A 15,872-nucleotide genomic window follows, 5' to 3' on the forward strand; every position below is an offset into this window, starting at 1 on the left:
GCTGATCAGAGTGGGCACCGAGGCGAGAGAATTATCGAGTCCGCTGACCCTGGTCCAGCAACCTGCCGCGCCGGGAATCGAACCCTGGTCCCGGGCCGTCCTCTGCTCTCGGGTCTGCCGCCTCTAACCAGTGAGCCACACTACTTCACTGGAGTGCACAACAAAGTGGTAGTCCCAAAAGCAAAGCACCAGGGGGTTAGAACATCAACCCAGTCTATATTTGTATTGGTGCACATCAGACAAAAATCAAATCTTTCTTAAATTGTAACAGGGGACTCCATACAAAGCAAAAGGTGTCGACGCAGTCGTGGTCGCGTTTCAGCCAGATGAAAATAGGCTTCATCAGGACATGGGTACTCTAATCTTCAAGGTCCTGGCAGAGCCTAGGGCCGATATCGCCGGCTAGTCCACACAACCACCCACGAGGGTGGGGTGGGAATCACTTTCTTTGCCCAAGTTCTGGAAGTTCTACCTTATATCTACAATGTGTCCACTCGGATAAGGATAGTGTCAAACAGGCATGGCTCAAATCACACGGTCTTTCTAAATTCTTCGGATCACAAGGCGACACGAACAAACAGTGTTCACCGCAGCGTCAGTCACACCACGGGAAGCCAGTGCAGGTACCTCTGGTGGGCAGTGCTGTGGCTGGGGATGTCCAAGATGAGGCGTGCAGAGGCGTTCTGTAGGCGTTGGAATCTCTTCTGGTGTTTGGCTGTAGTTCCTGCATAGAGGGTGTTGCCGTAGTCCAGCCTGCTGGTGACAAGGGCCTGGGTGACCGTCCTTCTGGTTCCGGAGGGGATCCATCTGTAGATCTTGCGAAGCATACGGAGGGTGTTGAAGCAGGAGGAGGAGACGGCGTTTACTTGCTGGGTCATTAATAGAGATGAGTCCAGGATGAACCCCAGGTTGCATGCGTGTTCGCTGGGTTTTGGCGCAGTACCCAGCGATGCCTGCTACCAGGAGTCGTCCCAGGCGGAGGGGGTGGAGCCGAGGATGAGGATGAGGACCTCTGTCTTTTCCGAGTTCAGTTTCAGGCGACAGCCTTCATTCCTTTGTGGAAGTTGGTTTTGGCGGTGGTGAGGTCTCTAGTGAGGGTGAGGATCAGCTGGGTGTCGTCAGCGTATGAGATGATGTTGAGGTTGTGTGATCGGACGATGTTGGCGAGCGGTGTCATGTAGATGTTGAAGAGGTTCGGGCTGACGGATGATCCTTGGGGTAAGCCGCATGTGATCTTGGTGGCTTCGGAACAGAACGGAGAGAGGCGGACTCTCTGGGTTCTGCCGGTGAGGAAGGAGGTGATCCAGTCCAGGGCTTTGTCACAGATCCCTGCGATGTAAAGGCGTGTGTGTAGGGTGTAGTGGCAGACACTGTCGAAGACGGCCATGAGGTCCAGGAGGATTAGGGTCGCGGTTTCGCCATTGTCCAGCAGGGCCCTGATGTAGTTGGTGGTGGCGATGAGGGTGGTTTCGGTGCTGTGGTTGCTGCGGAATCTGGATTGGGACATGTCCAAGGTGTTGTTCTATTGGGTAAGTTGTCTGCTGACGATCTTCTCGATGACTTTCGCCGGGAGCAGGGAAATGGGCTAGAAGTTCTTGAGGTCCTTTGGGTCTGCCTTGGGTTTCTTAAGTAGGGCGTTGATCTCTGCGTGTTTCCAGCTTTCCAGGAAGGTGGCGGTCTCGAATGAGCTGTTGAAGATCTTCCGGAGTTGGTGTGCGATGATTGAGCTTGCTTTGTTGAAGATGTTGTGGGGGCAGGGGCCTGATGGTGAGCCAGAGTGGCTGGTGTTCATGGTCTTGATGGTGTCTTCGTCGTTGACGTAGTTCCAGGAGATCAGGCGGCCGGTGTGACTGGGGGACGGTGAGTCCGGGGTGTCGGCGGCTGACAGGGGGGCTGGGTGTTGAAGCTGTCGTGGATGTCTAGGATCTTGCAGTGGATGAAGGTGGCTAGAGAGTCGCAGTGGTCTTGTGACAATGGGATGTAGTTGAAGCTGGAGTTTTGGTTGGCGAGTTCCTTCACAATGTTGAAGAGCTCTTTGCTCTTGTGTGCATTGTAGTCGACATGGAGAAGTTACGGCATGACTTCATGCCAGGTGAGCGTTGTAGGGGACGGGAAAGCCTTTAATGAGAGTAATTTTCTCTCTGGATTTCCCTTCTCTTTTTGAGACTCAGGAGCAGCAAAATTGTCGCGTTGTCACCAGGGCTTTAAGTGGAAGCTTTCTCAATATTATATACAAAACACCAGTTGCTGCTTATTTATCTTTTGAAACTAACAACCATTGACAAAGCCAATAGTCCTGATTTGAAGATATGATGTTACTTGTTGTATCACATATATCTGGATGCAATGACAGAACCAGCAAAATACAAGTCTGGCGCACACTATGCTAAGCACAGATTTTTGGCTTACGTGTTTTGAGAGACCCCCAGTTTTTTTTATCCCACTTAAAGCCCTGTGCACGGATGTCGGAGCCTGTACTCCACAATAAGCCTCATGCACGGATGTCAGGGACCTGCACCCCACAGTAGGCCTCATGCCTGACTGTCAAGGCCCGCACCCCACAGTAGGCGTCATGCATGGCTGTCAAGGTCTGCACTCCACAATAGGCCTCATGCACAGATGTCAGGGACCTGCACCCCACAATAGGCCTCATGCAAGGCTGTCAGGGACTGCACCCCACAATAGGCCTCTTGCAAGGCTGTCAAGGTCTGCACCCCACAATAGGCCTCATGCATGACTGTCAAGGCCAGCACCCCACAGTAGGCGTCATGCATGGCTGTCAAGGCCCGCACCCCACAGTAGGCGTCATGCATGGCTGTCAAGGTCTGCACCCCACAGTAGGCGCCATGCATGGCTGTCAAGGCCCGCACCCCACAGTAGGCGTCATGCATGGCTGTCAAGGCCCGCACCCCACAGTAGGCATCATGCATGGCTGTCAAGGCCCGCACCCTACAATAGGCGTCATGCATGGCTGTCAAGGCCCGCACCCTACAATAGGCGTCATGCATGGCTGTCAAGGCCCGCACCCCACAGTAGGCGCCATGCATGGCTGTCAAGGCCCGCACCCCACAGTAGGCCTCATGCAAGGCTGTCAGGGACTGCACCCCACAGTAGGCGTCATGCATGGCTGTCAAGGTCTGCACCCCACAGTAGGCGCCATGCATGTATGTCAAGGCCCGCACCCCACAGTAGGCATCATGCATGGCTGTCAAGGCCCGCACCCCACAGTAGGCGTCATGCATGGCTGTCAAGGCCCGCACCCTACAATAGGCATCATGCATGGCTGTCAAGGCCCGCACCCTACAATAGGCGTAATGCATGGCTGTCAAGGCCTGCACCCTACAATAGGCGTCATGCATGGCTGTCAAGGCCCGCACCCCACAGTAGGCGTCATGAATGGCTGTCAAGGCCCGCACCCTACAATAGGCGTCATGCATGGCTGTCAAGGCCCGCACCCCACAGTAGGCGTCATGCATGGCTGTCAAGGCCCGCACCCTACAATAGGCGTCATAATGGCTGTCAAGGCCCGCACCCCACAGTAGGAGTCATGCATGGCTGTCAAGGCCCGCACCCCACAGTAGGCGTCATGCATGGCTGTCAAGGCCCGCACCCCACAGTAGGCGTCATGCATGGCTGTCAAGGCCCGCACCCCACAGTAGGCGTCATGCATGGCTGTCAAGGCCCGCACCCCACAGTAGGCGTCATGCATGGCTGTCAAGGTCTGCACTCCACAATAGGCCTCATGCACTGATGTCAGGGACTGCACCCCACAATAGGCGTCTTGCAAGGCTGTCAAGGTCTGCACCCCACAATAGGCCTCATGCATGACTGTCAAGGCCAGCACCCCACAGTAGGCGTCATGCATGGCTGTCAAGGACCGCACCCCACAGTAGGCGTCATGCATGGCTGTCAAGGTCTGCACCCCACAATAGGCCTCATGCAAGGCTGTCAGGGACTGCACCCCACAATAGGCCTCATGCAAGGCTGTCAGGGACTGCACCCTACAATAGGCGTCATGCATGGCTGTCAAGGCCCGCACCCCACAGTAGGCGTCATGCATGGCTGTCAAGGCCCGCACCCCACAGTAGGCGTCATGCATGCTGTCAAGGCCCGCACCCTACAATAGGCGTCATGCATGGCTGTCAAGGCCCGCACCCCACAGTAGGCGTCATGCATGGCTGTCAAGGCCCGCACCCCACAGTAGGCGTCATGCATGGCTGTCAAGGCCCGCACCCTACAATAGGCGTCATGCATGGCTGTCAAGGCCCGCACCCCACAGTAGGCGTCATGCATGGCTGTCAAAGCCCGCACCCCACAGTAAGCGTCATGCATGGCTGTCAAGGCCCGCACCCTACAATAGGCATCATGCATGGCTGTCAAGGCCCGCAACCCACAGTAGGCGTCATGCATGGCTGTCAAGGCCCGCACCCCACAGTAGGCGTCATGCATGGCTGTCAAGGCCCGCACCCCACAATAGGCCTCATGCAAGGCTGCCAGGGTCTGCACCCCACAATAGGCGCCATGCATGGCTGTCAAGGCCTGCACCCCACAGTAGGCGTCATGCATGGTTGTCAAGGCCTGCACCCCACAGTAGGCGCCATGCATGGCTGTCAAGGTCTGCACTCCACAATAGGCCTCATGCATGGATGTCAGGGACCTGCACCCCACAATAGGCCTCATGCAAGGCTGTCAGGGACTGCACCCCACAATAGGCCTCATGCATGGCTGTCAAGGACTGCACCCCACAGTAGGCGTTATGCATGCTGTCAAGGCCCGCACCCCACAGTAGGCGTCATGCATGGCTGTCAAGGTCTGCACCCCACAGTAGGCGTCATGCATGCTGTCAAGGCCCGCACCCCACAGTAGGCGTCATGCATGGCTGTCAAGGTCTGCACCCCACAGTAGGCGTCATGCATGGTTGTCAAGGCCTGCACCCCACAGTAGGCGCCATGCATGGCTGTCAAGGCCCGCACCCCACAGTAGGCGTCATGCATGGTTGTCAAGGCCTGCACCCCACAGTAGGCGCCATGCATGGCTGTCAAGGCCCGCACCCCACAGTAGGCCTCATGCAAGGCTGTCAGGGACTGCACCCCACAGTAGGCGTCATGCATGGCTGTCAAGGTCTGCACCCCACAGTAGGCGCCATGCATGGCTGTCAAGGCCCGCACCCCACAGTAGGCGTCATGCATGGCTGTCAAGGCCCCCACCCCACAGTAGGCGTCATGCATGGCTGTCAAGGCCCGCACCCTACAATAGGCGTCATGCATGGCTGTCAAGGCCCGCACCCTACAATAGGCGTCATGCATGGCTGTCAAGGCCTGCACCCTACAATAGGCGTCATGCATGGCTGTCAAGGCCCGCACCCCACAGAAGGCGTCATGCATGGCTGTCAAGGCCCGCACCCTACAATAGGCGTCATGCATGGCTGTCAAGGCCCGCATCCCACAGTAGGCGTCATGCATGGCTGTCAAGGCCCGCACCCCACAGTAGGCGTCATGCATGGTTGTCAAGGCCTGCACCCCACAGTAGGCGCCATGCATGGCTGTCAAGGCCCGCACCCCACAGTAGGCCTCATGCAAGGCTGTCAGGGACTGCACCACACAGTAGGCGTCATGCATGGCTGTCAAGGTCTGCACCCCACAGTAGGCGCCATGCATGGCTGTCAAGGCCCGCACCCCACAGTAGGCGTCATGCATGGCTGTCAAGGCCCCCACCCCACAGTAGGCGTCATGCATGGCTGTCAAGGCCCGCACCCTACAATAGGCGTCATGCATGGCTGTCAAGGCCCGCACCCTACAATAGGCGTCATGCATGGCTGTCAAGGCCTGCACCCTACAATAGGCGTCATGCATGGCTGTCAAGGCCCGCACCCCACAGTAGGCGTCATGCATGGCTGTCAAGGCCCGCACCCTACAATAGGCGTCATGCATGGCTGTCAAGGCCCGCATCCCACAGTAGGCGTCATGCATGGCTGTCAAGGCCCGCACCCTACAATAGGCGTCATAATGGCTGTCAAGGCCCACACCACACAAAAGGCGTCATGCATGGCTGTCAAGGCCCGCACCCAACAGTAGGCGTCATGCATGGCTGTCAAGGCCCGCACCCCACAGTAGGCGTCATGCATGGCTGTCAAGGCCCGCACCCCACAGTAGGCGTCATGCATGGCTGTCAAGGCCCGCACCCCACAGTAGGCGTCATGCATGGCTGTCAAGGCCCGCACCCCACAGTAGGCATCATGCATGGCTGTCAAGGCCCGCACCCCACAGTAGGCGTCATGCAAGGCTGTCAAGGCCCGCGCCCCACAGTAGGCGTCATGCAAGGCTGCCAGGGTCTGCACCACACAGTAGGCGTCATGCATGGCTGTCAAGGCCCGCACCCCACAGTAGGAGTCATGCATGGCTGTCAAGGCCCGCACCCCACAGTAGGCGTCATGCATGGCTGTCAAGGCCCGCACCCCACAGTAGGCGTCATGCATGGCTGTCAAGGCCCGCACCCCACAGTAGGCGTCATGCATGGCTGTCAAGGCCCGCACCCCACAGTAGGCGTCATGCATGGCTGTCAAGGCCCGCACCCCACAGTAGGCATCATGCATGGCTGTCAAGGCCCGCATCCCACAGTAGGCGTCATGCAAGGCTGTCAAGGCCCGCGCCCCACAGTAGGCGTCATGCAAGGCTGCCAGGGTCTGCACCCCACAGTAGGCGTCATGCATGGCTGTCAAGGCCCGCACCCCACAGTAGGCGTCATGCATGGCTCTCAAGGCCCGCACCCCACAATAGGCGTCATAATGGCTGTCAAGGTCTGCACCCCACAATAGGCCTCATACATGGCTGTCAAGGCCCGCACCCCACAGTAGGCGTCATGCAAGGCTGTCAAGGCCCGCACCCCACAGTAGGCGTCATGCATGGCTGTCAAGGCACGCACCCCACAGTAGGCGTCATGCAAGGCTGTCAAGGCCCGCACCCCACAGTAGGCGTCATAATGGCTGTCAAGGTCTGCACCCCACAATAGGCCTCATGCATGGCTGTCAAGGCCCGCACCCCACAGTAGGCGTCATGCAAGGCTGTCAAGGCCCGCACCCCACAGTAGGCGTCATGCATGGCTGTCAAGGCCCGCACCCTACAATAGGCCTCATGCATGGCTGTCAAGGCCCGCACCCTACAATAGGCCTCATGCATGGCTGTCAAGGCCCGCACCCCACAGTAGGCGTCATGCAAGGCTGTCAAGGCCCGCACCCCACAGTAGGCGTCAAGGTCTGCACCCCACAATAGGCCTCATGCATGGCTGTCAAGGCCCGCACCTCACAGTAGGCTTCATGCATGGCTGTCAAGGCCCGCACCCCACAGTAGGCGTCATGCAAGGCTGCCAGGGTCTGCACCCCACAGTAGGCGTCATAATGGCTGTCAAGGCCCGCACCCCACAGTAGACCTCATGCAAGGCTGTCAAGGCCCGCACCCCACAGTAGGCATCATGCAAGGCTGTCAAGGCACGCACCCCACAGTAGGCGTCATGCAAGGCTGTCAAGGCACGCACCCCACAGTAGACCTCATGCAAGGCTGTCAAGGCCCGCACCCCACAATAGGCCTCATGCAAGGCTGTCAAGGCCTGCACCCCACAGTAGGCTTCATGCACGGTTAGCAGTAGCCTTCTGGAATGCCAATTGGTCTCAGGCTTGGACATAATCCATTCTTAATCATTTTAGTCAGTGTGCATGAAGATGCCAAAATTTCAAATGATGCTTGAAGAGCTTAATGAGGGCCCGATTCCCAAATGTTGGTGTTTGAATAATTGTCACTTCCTCTTGTAGCAGTCCTGGCTCCCTCGTTCATTTCAGGAGTAAGCCTGGAGTACTCCTAGCTCACCCATGTGCTTCTGGCGTAATACAAGAAATCTTTCTGCCGGAACTTTTATATTTCTGTCATTTGATTGATTCGCCGGAGGAAGTAGAAACCGAGCGGGTTATTGTGACACAGTCACAAGCAAAGGACTGTGGGGCTCCGTCACATGTCATTGTGGGGAGAGAAGGCTTTATTTCCTCATTGTGTGTTTCCTCTCTTATCTTTTCCCCGTCGGTCACATGTCGTGGCTCTCACGGTTTTGCTGGGGCGCCATTGTGTGGATAAAATAACCCCAATCGCTTTGACTCAGGAAGTCCGTGGCTGCACCCTCTGCTCTCCGTCCCCCGGGCCAGTGCCCTTTGACCTGGGGTTCTCGAGGGCCGCCGCCAGTACCATTCACCGTGCCCGAAATGAAAATGCATGAGAAGCATTTACATATCATTTGCATACCATTGATCTGGAAGAACAATTATCTGTGAATTAATTTGCGAGCCACAAAAGCTGACCAGTTGGAAAACCTTAAGATTGATAATGCTGTTCCCGAAAATGCCGGATACGGCGAGTCACCCCAGCCTCTTATCACAACTTCACGTTTTTGTTTCTCTAGTTTTTCACCTGTTTTTTTCTCTAGGTTGTGCCAGTTTACTCCCGATAAACGAATATTTTAATAGAGCCTTTTAATTAATAATGGAATAGAGGAAAAGGGGCGGGGAAAGGGAGCTCTGAGGACAAAGGGAGGTACAGAGTGGGGGTAGGCAGACGGGAAAAGGAAGAGAAATGGGCAAAGACAGGCAGAAGGATAAAGAAAGGACAGTGGGCGCACGCGCAGGTAGGAGAGAGTGGGGAGCAGGGCTCGAGTCGGGGGTACAAGCAGGTACACGGTGTCCCCCCAATCTTTTCACAGGGTGGACGCCGTCCCCCCTGCCAAGAAGCTGGGCACCCACAAAAATATGCTGAACATGTCCCGGTGTCATTTTGAGACTCCCGGACACGTTCAGCACGTGACGTCATGAGGGCATTTGCATATTGTCAGTCCCCGCACTTCTTGTTATAGGACTTGTGCCCTGATAGGGAGACAGGGGTACAGAACAGAGAGGTGACGGAGACACTTGAGGCCCGAGCCAGGTTTGTGCCTGACACCCGGCTCAGCTCGGGGTTCTGTTGAAACCTCGAGCCCATAGTTCTCCAACCTTTCATATGGCTTCTGCCTGCCTCCCTCCCTCACTCTTCTTGGCCTGAACAGGGCAGTGTACCGGTGCAGCCGTACCTGGGGGCGCTGTGTTTAGAAATAACTTATGCATTCAAAAGCACCTACTGCAGCGTTCCTTGAGTGTCCAGCAGTTTTCAGACAAAAGTACAAATGTCAGGATTACTCTGGTGATTAATGTTCCTGCTGTAGAGAGATTGGAGTTTAGTCAAGTGGCAGTTTTGACTCATAATAAGGTAGCGCAGAGGGTTATATGCCTGCTGCAAAGAATGTGTACAATGCAAATCACAGAACTGTATTTTATGTGGATAGCTCAGTGGGTTACTGCTTTTGTCACAAACATACTTTTGTTACTTGCACTTCATAAATTACAATCCTAATATAGCACAGTGACCTATGAACTTTCATCAAAGAGCTGCATGCAAATTTCATGGTTTAGGTAGGACCTTCATTTTTTTTCCACAGTCTTGCATTATCCTAATGTTGCATTAAACAATGGTTTGTTGGGGTAGAACTGCATTCTTATTGGGAAAGCTTACCCCAACCACTGTGAAACATTTTAAATCCTGAGTTTGTTCTCCAGACCAAACACTCTTGTAATATACAACCTTCTAGTATGAATGACACGCAATTCATACACCTTGTAACCCTCTTTGTCTTATATAACATTTTCTATAGACTGATTCACACATGTATGTTTCAGTGTTTCCGTATAATGTGTGTTTGATGTAAAGTGGTCCATCATCCTATACTGGTATTTATAGCGCTATAAAAGAAATGAAATGCATGTGAGAGAGGAGAGATGAGGGGCACTATTGGAGGGTGGTAGTGAGGGAATCCGTGAAGAAGGAGGCCATGGGGGGGAGGGGGGTTGGGCAAAAAAGATTAAAGATTTTTGCACGGGACAACACCAGCGCAAAAGCTGTCCCTGTCCCTGGATGTGTTGTTAGGGCCACAAAATATTGTCTTGTTCATGTTTAAAAATTATCACTTTTAATAAAGTACTTCTCAGTTCAGCGCCATAATGTGAGGTACTAATGTTAAAACTTCCACATGTTAAAGAAACAAACTTTTTTTAATGTTAAAGAGACTTTATCCTATTTTGCATGATTTTTTGTCTATGATTTACATAGCAAACATTTTCAGGGCTCGGCTCATGCATGGGCTCTAAGATCCGAACCATTCCCTTGCTAGGTTCTTCTCTCAGCTCTCCCCATTAATGTGTGGGCTTGCCTACCTCTAGTGCAAAGGTGGGGGAGGTGGGAAAGAAAAAGAAGGGGAATTTGAGACATGTTAGACATGCATAGAACGGCTCTACTGAAAAAACACAACGCAAAGGGACTGGGGGTGCAGGGAAGAGGCGTGCGGGTGGTTGGTACAAGTTGTTTACCCACCAGCCGCTGGTTGTAGGTGGGTGTATATGTATTGAAATACCTGCTAGAAAAAATAATTAAATCTCAAAACAATAACTCTAATCAAAGACATCTTAGCCAACGAAGGCGTTAAGGGGATCAACATAAATGGAACTGTCGCTAAACTAGCTGCATATGCAGACGACATACTCATCATCACAGAAGACCGCATAACATCCATACCAGCCCTCAAGGACTCCATAGGTGCATACTCAACCCTCTCAGGGTACAAGCTCAACAAAGACAGATCTTACTGCATGCCACTTAACATCCACACCACCAGAGAGGTGGTCGACAACTCAGGCCTCGCATGGCAACCAGGATACATCAAATATCTAGGGATACAATTTGGGAAAAACCTCCAGTCCACACTAGAACAAAATGAGAAAATCACCCTCGAAAAGATAAAAAAGCTTCTAGACGCCTGGTCTCCAAAGTTCATAACATGGTGGGGGAGGATACACGCAATTAAAATGATGATTACCCCATTGATCAACTACCTCACAGGGATGATCCCACTCACATTAACAGACGACTTCCACTGCAAAACCGACAAACTAATAAACAAATTCCTCTGGCAAGATAAAAAAACTAGAATAAGTCTAAAAAAACGACAGCTAAACAAGAACCTAGGAGGTCTAAATCTGTCGGATTACAGAACGTTTCAGACCGCAGCCATAGCAAGACAAGGCATATACTAGGTCACAACCAACCCAATCTACACACTGTGGTTCAAAATAGAGAAAGCCATCCTTAACAACCGCGACCCGCTATCACTCCTCACCACAACCAAACAAGCACAAAAGGTGAGCCTCATACTCAGGAACACCAAACTGGCCCTCCTTAAGGTAGACAGGCTACTAAAACACAGTATCAAAAACTCGAAGTGGGAATCTCTATGGGAAAACCCCAAGATAAAATACAGAGGGAAGCCCCTAAAAATAGAAACATGGGGAAAACTAGGTATCTCTTTCCCCGCCCAGCTGGAAGAGGGGAGCTCACCCATTACTTTCAGCACTCTACAATCAAGACATAACCTCCAAACATAGAACTGTAGAATTACCTCAAACTTAAAACGGCCATAACCAAAGCAAACCTAACCAAGCAAACCCCATCAATATTCCAATACCTACTAAATCTGAACATTGTAGGCCACCAAATCTCCCATATATACAAACTTCTCCGGCCCAACACTTCCTCACTTAACAACAAAACAATTAAATTCTGGGAGACAAGCCTAGAGGTAGCACTAACTGAACAACAAACCAAAGACCTATGGTCTGCTCCCTCAAAGAATATGGTAACACCGATCCTTGCCCAGACAAAATTCTGGCTGCTAAACAAACTTTACTGGACACCGGCCCGCCTCGCTGCCATGGGCCTGAAAGAACATGACCGCTGCTGGAACTGCGACTTAGAAAAAGGTGACCTGGCACACCTCATACTCCACTGCACAAAAGTCAAGAGATATTGGAACAAAGTCTTCTCCTTCATACACAACATCCTAGGGTGCACCCTTAAAGAGGAGCTCTCCACCCTCACCACCGCATTCATAACAGCAGATCTACATTCACAACAAGACAGAGATCTGCTAGATCTCTTACTAACATCAGCAACAAAAATAGTCCTCACCTACTGGAAAGACACCACAAAGATCACATTTAAAGGTTGGCTGAACTGGGTGACGTTCGTTAGAGGGGTAGACACCACAACACTCCGTTACACACCATGGAGAAAACGCAACAGAGGACTATGGTCCGCGCTGGACAGATTCTTGAACCCATTTGACCCACCGTGATAGAGAGCAACAAACCAAGGGTTATGTGCACATGACTCCCCTAAACAAACCAAACAGGCAGCCCTACACCCCATCCCCCCCGCACCCCCACCCCCACAGCTTTACCTCACAGTCAACCAAAACGCACCACAGAGTAGCCTAAAAGATAGAGGCCGACCAGGACGCACAAACCATTTCAACCAGCAGCGTTTGCCAAGCCCCCACCAACGTTTAAAGCCTCAGATTATATGTTCTATGTTACATGTTAAATGTTGTACAATGCCAAACACAGGGAAGCCAAAACCTCTGTAACCCAGGCTATCAGTAACACACCCTGTACAATCAGCGAGTCCAGTATTTCTGTACTGTACTGTATTGTATTATGTTGGTTTAAAAATACCAATAAAAAAATTATTTAAAAAAAAATGCTGCCGCCCTTCGGTTACTCACAGATATGTTTGCAGTTGTTGCATTAACCAAGTGAGCTTTCACTAACGGAACAGAGTGTATTTCCTACAGATTATATTTTCTTGTAGTTCTGTTTCATTTAAGGTGTGTGTTATATCTTATTTTCAGTAAGCTGTAGACGAAAGGCCTGCAAAATGCTAAAAGGATATCTTGCTGTTTTTAGCCACAACTCTCAATCCGCTCCACACTCACAGATTCTGTCCCCACTGCACTGAGAATCACCGGTTGCATAGTTTCTATGTACTTCAGCCGGTGGTAACACTAAAATAAACAGTTCTTCCACATTTTATTTCAAATGTACATCGATTGGTTCGAATTACTACCTCGGCAGCATATGTTTTATTGGAGCTGTAAAATATTCAATTATAGCACCCCCTCACCCCCCATGTTATTTTTCACCCAAGTTGCATTTCTGGCCGCTTTCAAATAAAATGGGAGTGACCCACGCCCCTCGAAGGAACCACGCTGCACCTCGAAAGGAGGGCGAAGCTTTGCAGTTCGAGCACCCCACCTGTGGATCACGCTCCAGGCAGCTTCCCAGATCCTCGCCATCCCGCCCACCTGACCAACACAAAGAAACTTGACGAGTCCATTTCTTAATGCGCCATTCGGCGAATGACGTCACAAGAACAATGGAAACCCCACTTGACGTCATCAATAAATAAGCCTTGCAAGATGCGTTTCGTTGGTGATTAGAAAAGGTGCGTACAGGATGAGGCACGGAATTGCCCCATTATCAATATTCTGAAAGCGCTTAGAAGTGACTCCATTTGTACAACAAACCATCGGACCAGACACTACAGCGTGACTCATTCGAAGTGCTTTGCTGCTCTTTACTCGCTCTCTGATTTTTGACGCAAGTGTCTGTTTTCTTGCACATCTGCATTATTTCAGAATGCCATTAAATGTGCCACGTTGTTTATATTTGTGGAGTAACAGCTTTTGTACACACTCTCGTTGCGCCAGATGAAGTCTAGTCGACGCTCCACGAGACGCCTCGCAGGTCAGGGTCCGCCACGGTGTCACGCGCTAGATACATGTTCTCTGCACCGAGCCGATCAACTGGCTTCAGAAGGACAATGGAAATGCATTTTAATAACCTGCCGAGCCGCCCCCTCGGAGTGGAAGCGCCCAGAAGCAATCCGGTCTGCGCTGCTGTGCTTTTCAGGAGACTTTATTAATTCAGTCTTTGCTTCTGACACCATCGGAAGCAGCAGCCACTGAGATAAGCAGCAGCCAGAGTGATGTTTCATTAATCCTCCACCAGGGGTGGGAAGAGCACACTCCGGGGAGGGGGTCCTAGAGAATTTGGGAAACACCAACAAAATGCTGAGTTAATAGGTATGCAGAAAAATATTTTTGTCCCATTTTTACCATGAACATGGTGTGAGATTTACTCCTGTGAATGGTGGGAGTGAATAATATTCCAGGAGCTAAAAAACCCCCAGGCAACAGGGACATTTATAAGAAAAGGTGCTAGAGATTTCCCCCTGTGCATATATGTACACTACTTACAATCATGGCTCAGAAATGCCTCCACAATGTTGGAAATCAGAAAAAACCTTGAAACCAGGCACACCTTTGGAAGACAGAATTCTACGCATTCACAAATTCGTAAAACGCCAGTATATATATATGTATATGTATATATGTATGTATATGTTTTTTTTTTAAATGGGCCCACGAAGTCTGTCAATGGGTTAGAAACAGATTTACATAATTTCCGCATACAATCCCGCCCCATAACCATTCCCACCTTCTTCAAGGAAATGTCCATGACAGTGAGACCATGGGTCGAAACAGGCTGAATCCAGCTCAGTGCTTAACTTGTAAAAGACTGAGGGCCATATGTATCATCAACCTGATTTGCGATTCTCAAATAGCGATTTTTAAGAAATCGCTATTTGAGAATCGCAAATAGGTATGTATGTACAAAATGGCATTTTTTTTGCGATTTTTTTAAATTCCTTAATTGCGATTAGCAAATTGCAAATCACAATTAAGGAATACCTTTCCATTCATTTCTATGGGCCAGTAGGCCCATAGGAATGAATAGGAAGTTATTCGCAATTTGCGATTCGCAATTTGCTAATCGCAAACTGAGAATAATTTCAAGAGTGCAGGGGTGTCCAAAGGACACCCTGTTGCACCCCTGAAATATGCATGGGTGCACATGTGGCGCACATACATGTATGTGCGTCACATGGCACTTCGAAAAATGCAAAAATGTGTATTTTTCAAGGAATTTGCAACTTACCACCATCTAGAAGTTGATGGTAATTTGCGATTCCTTAAGGACATTTAGCAATTTTTTTTTGCTTCATACATTGCATTTAAGGAATCGCAAAATTTGCGATTTCTTAAATGCAATTGCACAATAAGGAATCGCAAAATTTGCGATTCCTTAAATGCAATTGCAAAATAAGGAATCACTTTCTTTCGCAGCATTTTCTTTCGCAGCACTCCAGCGGTGGCGCGTGATTTCTACGGCCCCGGGGAGGAATTTTTTTTTGTTTTCCCGGTGAGGGAAAATTAACCCAGCATGAGTTTGCCACTGAACCCAAAGCCTTTCCTCAATGGACTGACTGGCAAGCCAGTAATGGTCAAACTAAAATGGGGAATGGAATACAAAGGTTATCTAGTATCTGTCGATGGATATATGAACATGCAGCTTGCAAACACAGAAGAATACATTGATGGAGCGTTATCTGGACATCTGGGTGAAGTCCTGATAAGGTGTAACAATGTCCTCTATATCAGAGGAGTGGAAGAGGAGGAAGAAGATGGAGAAATGAGAGAATAAAGTCTGAAGATGGCTGTTAATCTTTAGTAGATGTATCATTTATGGTTCGCTGTCTGTATGAATGTAGAATTTTGGTTTATACAATAAAACTTTTTTTAAAAAAATAAAAAAATAAATAAAAAAAAAAAAGCAAAATAAGGAATCACAAATTTTGCGATTCCTTGTTTTGCACCAGATTTTGCTTTATACATACCATTTAGCAAATTCGCATTCGCAAAGGCCGAAATTCTGCGAATTTCTACCTTTGCGAATGCCCTTTGTGCAGGAGCCCAAGGTTTGCTCAGAAACCAGCTACTGGCGCACTAGAATGTAGTGTGCCAAATACCACGGCTGGTAGTCTTACATCCATGCCTCCTTAATCCACCAGCAG

At 50.7% G+C, this 15,872-nt stretch overlaps 1 protein-coding gene across 1 annotated transcript; it reads left to right on the top strand.

The window, feature by feature from the left end:
- Positions 1-15,150: 15,150 nt before the first annotated feature.
- Positions 15,151-15,608, top strand: LOC147689287 (small nuclear ribonucleoprotein F). The gene has a single exon (XM_086940067.1). It carries the CDS (start codon positions 15,242-15,244, stop codon positions 15,500-15,502), a length of 261 nt encoding a protein of 86 aa, XP_086796193.1. The 5' UTR covers positions 15,151-15,241; the 3' UTR covers positions 15,503-15,608.
- The last annotated feature ends 264 nt before the right edge of the window (positions 15,609-15,872 follow it).

This window comes from Lissotriton vulgaris, chromosome 10 (genome assembly GCF_964263255.1).
Source record: "Lissotriton vulgaris chromosome 10, aLisVul1.2, whole genome shotgun sequence".
Classification (NCBI taxonomy): domain Eukaryota; kingdom Metazoa; phylum Chordata; class Amphibia; order Caudata; family Salamandridae; genus Lissotriton; species Lissotriton vulgaris.